Below are 10425 nucleotides of genomic sequence, written 5' to 3' on the forward strand. Positions count from 1 at the left end.
CAGTGTTGTTAACTGCAGTCACTGTGCTGCATATTTGCTCCCCAGAACTTATTCATCATAAAACTGGAAGTTTGTACTCTTTGACCAGTATCTCTCCATTCCCCCATCCCTCAGGTCCTGGCAACCACCATTCTGTTCTCTGTTTCTATGAGTTTGATGTTTTTAGATTCCACATATAAGTGAGATCATACAGTTTTGTCTTTCTCTGTCTGACTTATTTCATTTAGCACATTGCCTTCACGGTCCATATATGTCGTTGCAAATGGCAGGATCTTTTTCTTTTCTTATGGCTATTCCATTATATGTATATATATCACATTTTCCATTATATATATTCCATTATATGTATGTTCCATTATATGTAGATATATATATATCACATTTTCTTTATCCATTCATCCGTCGATGGACACGTACGTTTCCATGCCTTCACTATCGTAAATAGTGCTGCAATGAACATGGGGGTGCAGATATCTTTTTGAGATCATGATTTCATCTCCTTCAGCTATGTACCCACAAGTGGGATTGCTGGATCATACGGCAGTTCTATTTTTAATGTTTTGAGGAACCTCCACACTGTTTTCCATAGTGGCTGCACCAGTTTACATTCCCACCAACGGAGCACATTCTCACCTCCTCACCAGCATTTGTTATCTCTTATTTTTTTGATAATAGCCATTCTAACAGATGTGATGTGCTATCTCATTGTGGTTTTCATCAACAGTGACTTTTTAAAATATATGTTTGTTCTTCTTTGATCTCTTTCCTGACCTCCACTTTTGTGTTTTCATTTAGTGATTATCCTCACTGTGTCCAAAGTGGAACTGCCCATTTTCCTCTCCCACACTTACTTGGGCCACCCACTCACCCACTGGAAAAGCTGGGGAGCTATTGCCTCCAGCTCCGTGACCCCGCACTGTACGTGCAGCCGGCTAGTGCATCCTGGAGACTCGCCTTCATGATCGCTCTGGAACCCATTCTCCTCACTGCCTTGATGCGGGCTTAGCCTCCTTTCTTGGAGGACTGCTCTTCTCCCCCTTCTGCTCTTTATCTTCTCTAATCTCTTTTCCACAGAGCCGCTACATCATTATCAATGATTTCTTTTTCAGATTATAGAAAACTTTGGAAAATATAGAAAAAATCAGAAAGAAGAAAATAAATGTCATTCATAATTCTTCCATCTAAACATAACTAACACTAGTCCTGTTTCTATGGGGATTTTGCAGAGACCTGTGTTAACACACTTCTTTCTCCCCAGATTGTTTATCATACTATATATACAGGTTTGTAGCCTGCTTTATTTTGCTTAACATTGTATTGTGAACGTTTTCCCATAGCATAAAAACTATTTGAAACATTTTATGCTTTGTAATAATTTTATTATAGCCCATAATTTGTTTAACTATTCTTTTGTTGGAGATTTACATTATTTCCAGTTAGAGTGTATTTATCAAATGAATGTTTGATCATGTTCCTCCCTACTTAAAATCAGTGGCATCCAGTCCCTGATAGGACAAAGCCCAAGGTTTTCACATGGCTATGAGACCTTCACCCCATCTGCTTCCCTCCTGTTCCCCTACACTATCTCCGTGAAGCCTTGACTCCATTCTTACCAACACTCCCTTCTCCCCACCTCCCCTTTCTGTTCCTAACTATTCTTCAAGACCTACCTCAAGCTTAGTCTCTTCTCTGGTCTTCCTTGACCTCCTTCAATCAGAATAAGTTCTGTTTCTTTTCCTATAACTCTATGTAGCATTTTGTAGATATGATGATTATTGTATTTTCTTTTCCATTATTTTTCATGCTTAAAAATATGGTAGTAATACGAAGTCATTATCTTATATTGAAACCATACATTTTTCCATATAGAGTGAAAAGAAGTTCATCTCCACCCCTCATTCCACTTCTTTCCCATAAGTAACCACTATTAGCAGGATTTTATTATGTTTTTTTCTGTATCCCTTTTCAGATCATGAGCACTCCAGGCCAGGGTTCTTTGTGTCCAAGTGTCTAACAAGAAGCTGGGCACACAACAGGCCCACAGCCTGTCTGAGGGACTGAGTGCCTGGAGAGCAGTAGAGCTTAGGGAGATGTGGGGAGGAGTGATCGTGTGCCTCTGTGGTCAGGTGGCCTCACTGCTTTCTGTCTTTCCATCGGTGCCATTTCTAAGGATTTATGAACAGCTTCCAGAAGTACAGAACAAGAGAGAAGAGGAAAAGTGGAGATTGGAATATAAGCCATACAGGCTGCAAGCCCAGCTATATAAAAAGGTCAGTCAGTCCTAGAGCAGGATTGATGAGATTTATCAGGGGAAAGAGAAATTGAGAAAAACACATCTGACCTGCTTGAATTAACCACATTTGGAGAGTGAACTTAAGCTCATAACGCATTACACCACTACTAAAATTTAGAAGATAAAAGCACCTGTAACTAGAGTTCAAATCCAAAAATCTAGAAAGGCAAATCTGAAAAAGGCATCTTCCAGGGACTTCCGTGGTAGTCCAGTGGTTAAGACTCAATGCTTCCACTGCAGGGGGCACAGGTTTGATCCCTGGCCAGAGAACTAAGATCCCACATGCCGCATGGCACGGCCCCCCCAAAAAATTGTTTTAATGTTTTAAAATTGTTTAATAAATAAATAAATAAGGCACCTTCCAGGCATACATTTGGAATGAAACCAAATTTCATACTTGGGTGTCAGTTTAGACGCCATGCTGGAAATGCCCACACCTTTCAGAACTAATGAGTTTTCATCCAGAGTCCCAAATGATAGTTTTATGCCCCTTATGGGTGAATCATACACCACTAGAACTTTTTAAATAAATTGGAAAATGTCCAAGTGTAGCATACAAGTTGGCAGTTTGGGTATTCAGAGCCTTGAAGCCACTACCATTTCCTGCCCACAGCCCCAGTAGAATCAGTGGTATTGCAAGTTTTAGAACCTCACAGGCCAGGGGACTTGCTACCAATTAATTCCTTGAGAAAGCAGATGGGCCACTATGCCTGAAGGTCCAGATCCTTCAGTGTTCTCATTTCTTTCCCAGCCCCCTCACTTCACCCCCAGAGGACTCTGAAAGTCAGAAACCAAGAGACGAGTTCATACCAGACTGATGTGGGATTGGAGAGCTGCTTCTGGAGCACATACTGCAGCTCAGGCTGGGCTCCCTCAAGTGAGGACACCCCAGGCACTACATGGCCTGTCTGGTGTGTCAGCATCACAAGGCCAGGCCTCTTATTGTGCTTGTGTGTTTGTGAACTGATGGATGGATTAGTCTATTAGGATTATATTAATATTATATTTCTGTATAGACTATAATAGACTACAGATCATCTTCGCTAAACACTTCAGGAAGTATTTTTTGTATAATTACCATAGTTTCTGTAGCTGGGAAAGAGAAACAAGATTTGGGGAGAACGACACTGGTCTCTTCAGCAACATGTCTGGGGTGAGGAGTGGCTGTCTGCCTCTAGTGGCAAGAGTATCTAACCTCTTTCCTGCCTTTCTTTTCTTCCACAGAAAGTGACCAATCAATTCTTGGGGAGAAAAGTTCCTTGGAACTGACATAAGTATTTTCCTCAGAGCCTTGGAATTATATTTTATCAGCCTGGAGGAGCACAATCCTTACTTTTATGAGTCTGGTTTAATAAAACTTACCTTGTTGTCCATGTGTAATTTAGAAGTAGTAACCTTCTGAAGAGTCTTGGGTAGAATGATGACTAAGATTATTAATGGTTTAGGAGCAATACTTTCTCCACAGTGGCCTTGCCCACAGGGATGTTTGTTTCAATGGTATTATCTTAATTCTAGGCAAGAGTAAGTCCCTTTTTGTTTGTGTTTTTATAGAAAATAACTTCTGATTGACTCATAGTAAAGCAAGCAGCAGAGGGTTATTTATTTCCCATCTGTAGAGGTGCAGGGAGCTATGCAGTGTCTCCCTGAGGTGTGTGGGGAACTTCAATCTAAAAGCACCAGTCAAGGAAAAGAAATACAGCATAACACGGTGAGAGCCCTTTTGTTGACTTGGTGTCAGACAGTGTCTGGTTAGGGTAGCCATCAGGTGGGCCCAGAGACTCTCAGCAGACACAGGTGCCTTGGGTCCAGAGATACCGCCTAGCCTCATTCCAGCTTCCTTCGGGAACATTAGCCTTTAGTAGACACAACTCAAGAGGCAACAGAAGCTTGACTTAAATCATGACCTGGCCCTGGCCAGTGGGATGTGGGTTGTGCCACTTCTAGGTCTAGTCCATGTCAAATCCCACACTCTGCCCCTGGCTGCCTTTCTTGCCCTTCAGCAGCGACCTTGGGGGCCATAGCAGACTGATGGCATCATTGGCCCTGATCCTTCTCACGTGGATTCTTCTCACACTCCTTCTCCACGCCCTTTCCACATGACTTCGCATTTCCTCTCACTGAAGAGGCAGGGCATGACACCTGGAGATCTAAGGGGCGGCCCAGCTGAGCTCAGCCTAAGCTGCTGACCCACAGACTCATGAGCTAAAAAAATGTTTATCATTATTTTGTGGTGGTTTTTTATGCAGCATTCTCGTGGCACTAGATAAATGAAACAGTAGCAACCCCAAAAACTGAATGGAGCAGAGCCACCCCACCACCAAGGCCATCGGGTTCCAATGTGAGCAAGCAGTAAGCTTTTACTGTGTCGTCGCACTGAGACTTCAGGGTTTGCTTATTACTGCAGCAGAGCCGATCCCTCCTAACTAATCCACAACGACACAGATCATAGGCCCCCTTCTTGCTCCAGTGCCTGAGAGACCTGAGCAGAGGGGAGACGGTAGATAAATTGAATTGCAGGGACAGCAACTAGCCTATAGCTTGTGGAGAAGAAAAACTAGCCCATCTTCCAGAAGCCGAGGCGCTGGTAAAGGGCCAGGGCAGAGTACTGCAGTGTGCTGGTGCTGTAGCCCTGGTGCCACACAGACTCAGACAGTCTTGACCAGGGCTTTTACTTATCACCTGACCACGGTGCTCCAGGGCCACACGTAGGTGAAGCAGCTGCAACTGCTCATTCCACAGGGTGGCCTTCTTAACAGGTAGTGCTCCCACCATGCCCACCACCTGCCCCCCAGACTCAACCACCCAGAAGCAGGAGCCACTCTCACTGAAGTAGGATTTGGTGATGTCAGACATGTCTGTGTGCAAAGACATGACCTCAAACTGGATCCAGGGGTGTTCGGCAAGAAACCTCAGGGCAAAAAGGAGGGCGGGGCTGGCCACGAAGTCCAGGACCCAGGAGCGAGAGACCAGGAATAGGGCAAGGGGCCCCCGCAAGCAAGAGCACAAGGGTTCGGGGCAGCTTTAGGATGTTGTGGAAGGTGGTGGGAAGGTGCTCGGTCATCACCTTGGAGGACAAACCCACGACCCATTTGCGATAATTTTCCTGGTATTTGTGGATTTGATAAGGAGCCATGGAAGACTTCTGTGTCTGGATCTCAAAGTTCAAGAGAGAGGTAGGAGTCCCTGTATGACTTCCTGGCAGCCCTGGGGGAGAGAGAAGAAGCCATGTGAGTGGCTTATCCTCCCACCCCCCAGAACCGGGGATGACCCTGCTCAAGGATGTGTCTTTCTGCTTCTACCCAAGAGGAAATAGGCCACAACCACTGGGAGAAGGTGTAGAGTCAGCAGAAAGGTCTGCATTTGGTCCTGTCTCCATGTGTGACCTTGGGCATGTTCCATAATCTTCTCCAAGAACCTGCCTTCTGAAGTTGTTTAGAGGACTTAATAACATATACAAATCTCTGGTTATGAAGTACCCTCCCCTCTCCCTCTTTCCCCTTTCCCTGGCTCTCAGCTTCTCCATACATTGGGGTGGCACCATGCAGCAGCCAAGCATGTGTCCCTCTCCCAGGGACCATACACTGCAGTGGTCCTGTGTTTCCAAGTACAAGTTTCAACAAAGGCTTCTTCCCACTTGTTTGCAAATTTTCAGGCTGCTGAGGTAGCATAAGAGCCAAACACCAAAAATAGACCAGCCTTGAGAACCAGAGGAGGGTCCAGAGCTCCAGGCCACACCTAAGAACACTGTCCTTCCACCCATAGCCTCTCACCTGCTACCACAAGAGCCTTGAGTGTCCAGGGCAGCCGCTGCCCTCAGCCTCCAGCTGGCATCCAGGAGAGACTGCAAGGGCACACTCCACTTCCAGGCCCTGGATGGTACCTCATTGGCCAGCTCCTGGATATTCGTTCATCATAAATCCCAGGCTCAAGTAGCTGGGCTATGATGGAGCAGGGAGTCCATTCTGCACTCTCTGATCACTGGGGAATCAGCCTGGAGGGGGCACGCAGAGTCTGGAACAGCTCAGGAATCCTTGCCCTTGTGGACGGCCTACACCCCACACCATGGCAGTTCACCCAGCACCTTGGTGCTCCCTGATGTCCACCCTCAGCCCCTCCACACAGCTGCTATGACCCTGGGGAATTTGCCCCTCACCCTGTGCTCTGTCATCACAGACCAGAGTCCAAGTCCCCTGGCTCAGCACACAAGGTGCTTCACAGCTGGATGAGGGCAGCAGGGACCTGGCTATGCAGGGCCTATCATCCAGGTTAGGAAGTTTGGACTCTATTCCAAGAACACCAGGAGGCCATTGCTATGTTTTTAGCTGGGGAGTAACATAACCAGAGGTAGGGGTGGGGTGTGTGGGGTGTGTCTATTACTCTGGCTACATGTGGAAAATGGATTGGAAGAGCCAGGAATGGAAGCATATATCCCCCTGCCCCCAGAGGCTAGCACAGCAGTCCAGGCAAAAGAAGGGCCTCCAGATACAGATATGCAGGCTGCTCGCTGTAAAAGAGCACCTCGCCCAAGAAGGCTAGTGGGAACTAAAGTCCATGAGCCCTGGCACAGAGCTGAGCCTGACCAAAGGAAAAGGCACCTTTTTCTTATTTGCTCAAAGGTGTCGCTGCTCACTGAACTGTGTTCCCAATAGGTTGTGTCTTTGTGAAAGGGGTGCCTTGTTCTATGTTCACAAAGGAGCCATCTAGGCTAGCAGGGGTCCTACGAGAGAAAGCAGTGACTTGGACTGGAGTTGGGCCATGGGTGTGACCTGGCCCACTTGGAGGTGCACTTTGGGGGCAGAAATGGCAGGAGTGGATGATCTGAGGATGAAGAAGTGGTCAGAGATGACAGCCAGATTTCTGGCGAGAGCATCTAGGAAGACGCTGGAGAGAGACCAGACTTGGAGAGACAGATCATGACCACCCCAAAGGTGCCATCCTGGCAGCTGGAATCCAGGGCTGGTGACGGAGACTGCTGAGGCCCAGATCTTTGGCACGCAAAAAGCCCACAAGGGTTTAACTAACATGAAGGGAGGGTGGTGAGCCATGGGTGTGTTACATTGTTTTCAGTACATTTTAATATTTTTTTAAATGTTAAGCAAAACTTGAAGTAAGAATCAAAAGAGAATAGAAGGCTCCAAAATACAGCTGAGTATCCCTAATGAGTCTATCTAATAACAACTAGTCAGAAACCTAATAGTCCAGCTGAGGGGCCAGAGGTCCTTGATCTGTCCCTGCCCTCTCTTTCCTGTATTCTCACCAGCTTCTGTGGCTTCCTCAACACCCAATGGCCTTGGTTTACATTCAAGCTTTTCAACCTTCCTCATAGCCATGAATAATGAGGAGGATTTATTGACATGAAAAATAATTGTCAAAATATAGCACCAACCTATAAAGGTTATAAAACAGTATGTTTTCATTCATTTTTGGAAAAATATAACAAAAGTAACTTATACACACAAGCATGCAGAGAGAAAAGTCTGAATGGTTACACCAAACATTGGCAGCATTTGTCTCTGGATAGAGGAATTATGGGTAATTCTCTGTGTAAGAAATGAAGTCTGGAAGTCTCAGCACATTCCAGACTCTTGGCCCTGCATGCAGATGATGAAACTGAGGCTTGGGAATCTACCTGTCTGCCTCAGCCAACTTCTTTATTTTATTTTAAATTTATTTTATTGAACTATAGTTGATTTACAATGTGTTAATTTCTGCTGTGCAGCAAAGTGATTCAGTTATACATATATGTACATTCTTTTCCAGATTTTTTTCTACTATGGTTTATCATAGAATACTGTATATAGTTCCCTGTGCTATACATTAGGACCTTGTTGTTTATCCATCCTATATATAACAGTTTGCATCTGCCCATCCCAAACTCCCAATCCATCCCTCCCCCACGCCCCCTCCCCCTTAGCAACCACAAGTCTGTTCTCTATGTCTGTGAGTCTGTTTCTGTTTCGTAGATGAGTTCATTTGTGTCATATTTTAGATTCCACATATAAGTGATATCATATGGTGTTTGTCTTTCTCTTTCTGACTTCACTTAGCATGATAATCTCTAGGTCCATCCATGTTGCTGCAAATGTGCCTCAGCCAACTCTTTTTTAAAAAATATTTATTTATTTTTGGCTGCATCGGGTCTTAGTTGCGGCACGTGGAATCTTTTGTTGCAGCGCACCGGCTTCTCTCCAGCTGTGGTGCACAGGCTCAGTAGTTGTGGCGCAGACTTAGTTGCCCCACGGCATGTGGGATCTTAGTTCCCTGACCAGGGATCGAACCCTTGTCCCCTGCATTGGAAGGTGGATTCTTAACCACTGGACCACCAGGGAAGTTCCCTCAGCCAACTCTTAAGAGTCTAAAGAGACCCAGCTAAGATTGTGAACTCCTAAAGGTAAGGCGGGTGTGTTATTTTATTCTATTATTTTAATTAACCATTTAAATGTGTACAATTCAGTGGCATTTAGTACATTCACAATGTTGTGTAACTACCACCTCTATCTAGTTCCAAAGCATTTTCTTTACCCCAAAAGGAGACCTGTTAGTCAGTAGGTAGTCACTCCCTATTTCCACCGCTCCCGAGCCCCTGGAAACCACTAACCTGCTTTCTGTCTCTATGGATTTACCTATTCTTGATGTTTCATTTAAATGGAAACACGTAATATGTGAACTTTGACGTTCAGCCTCTTTCACTTTTGTTCTCAAAGTTGACCCATGTCCTAGCATGTATCAGTTCTTCACTGCTTTTCACGGCTGAATAATGTTGCATGGTATGGACAGACCACATCTGTTCATCCAGTCATCCACTGATGGACACTTGAATTGTTTCCGCCTTTTGGCTATTGTGAATAGTGCTGCTATGAACATTCTGCACAAGTGGTTGTTTCAACGACTGTTTTCAATTCCTTTGGTATATACCTAGGAGTGGAATTGCCGGGCCATATGGTAAGTCTATTTTAACATTTTGAGGAGCTGCCAAACTGTTGTCCAGAGTTTTCCTTTCCCACCAGCAGTGAGTCTTATTTGGTTTTACTATCTGCCTCGGCACTATGCAGGTACATACAGGGAAGGAGAGACAGCCGTTATTCACTGAGATATTAGATGCCTGGCACTGTGAGAAAGCACTTTTCCTACGCTGTACTATTTGATATTGGCAGCAACCTAAGAGCTAAGGTTGATACTGTTTCCATTTTACAAATGGGAAACCGAAGCCCACAAGCCTGAGACATCCAACCCACAACCCCATAGAAAATGGCAGGGTGGGACCCAAGCCTTGGCTGCTCTGACTTGAAGGCCTGAACATTTTGCTTTTTCAGTACCACAGGCTGACCCCATCAGGCAGCTATCTGACAAGTGAATTATTAAGTGGTGTAAAGCACTGTATTCCAGGAGAACCAGCTCTGTCTGCTGGGATGCAAGAGTCACCTACAAGCCTCATTACGCCCCTATCACCAGCGGTCAGACCATACTTGACCAAATTCCAATACGTGACTAAGGCTCTGTTCTTTCTTCAAGATCCAGTTTAGTGCTACCTTCTCCATCAAGACTTCTGACCCCTCCCAAGCAGATGGATCTTGTATCTGCTCCCTCTTTGAAGCCTTTGCACTTCTCATTAAGCACTTATATCACTGTAAATTTGTTACTTGCTTAACAAGTAACTGTTAACTTATTACAGTTAAACAGTTACAAGTAACTGGATAAATTATTTTATTTTTATATTGCCTATAGGAGCCTGATTATAATAGGTAATTATATTTTTGAAATCACTGTTATTCCCAGAGTTGTGGGACCTGAGAGCAGCATGTCAATGAAATCCCATGCTTGCATTTATGAAGAACACTTGCCTAATAGACCAGCTCAGTCCAGAAATGGGCCAATGAAATGGAAGGTAGACAAGACTCATAGTGTTTTAGAAGCCTCAGAAAGAGAAGGAAAATGACCTGGAAAGAACATCATCTCCCCTGATCTCTCATCGGGGCTCCCAATAACCTAGCCTCAGGTCAATGCCCTGGTCTCCCACTGAGAACTCATAACTTAGACAAATGAGAGGAAATAACAGCAAATTATTTCAAGGGGAACGAAAGTGGACTAATAGGTCCTTGGCAGGATGTTCAGAAATCCTAGAACAATGATGC

At 44.9% G+C, this 10425-nt stretch overlaps 1 protein-coding gene and 1 pseudogene across 1 annotated transcript in view; one reads left to right on the forward strand and one right to left on the reverse strand.

Moving 5' to 3' along the window:
* Positions 1 to 2285, forward strand: part of LOC113615974 (putative ALMS1-like protein) — a 28046-nt gene extending 25761 nt beyond the window's left edge. The window contains exon 6 of the mRNA XM_027099068.1: positions 2171 to 2285. Within this exon, the coding sequence (XP_026954869.1) occupies positions 2171 to 2285 (115 nt within the window). The remainder of the gene's footprint in view (positions 1 to 2170) is intronic.
* A 2534-nt stretch (positions 2286 to 4819) lies between these two features.
* Positions 4820 to 5468, reverse strand: LOC113615999 (putative N-acetyltransferase 8B; annotated as a pseudogene).
* Between the last annotated feature and the right edge of the window lie 4957 nt (positions 5469 to 10425).

This window comes from Aethalodelphis obliquidens, unplaced genomic scaffold (assembly GCF_003676395.1).
Source record: "Aethalodelphis obliquidens isolate GAN/ISIS:26980383/991018 unplaced genomic scaffold, ASM367639v1 scaffold128, whole genome shotgun sequence".
NCBI lineage: Eukaryota > Metazoa > Chordata > Mammalia > Artiodactyla > Delphinidae > Aethalodelphis > Aethalodelphis obliquidens.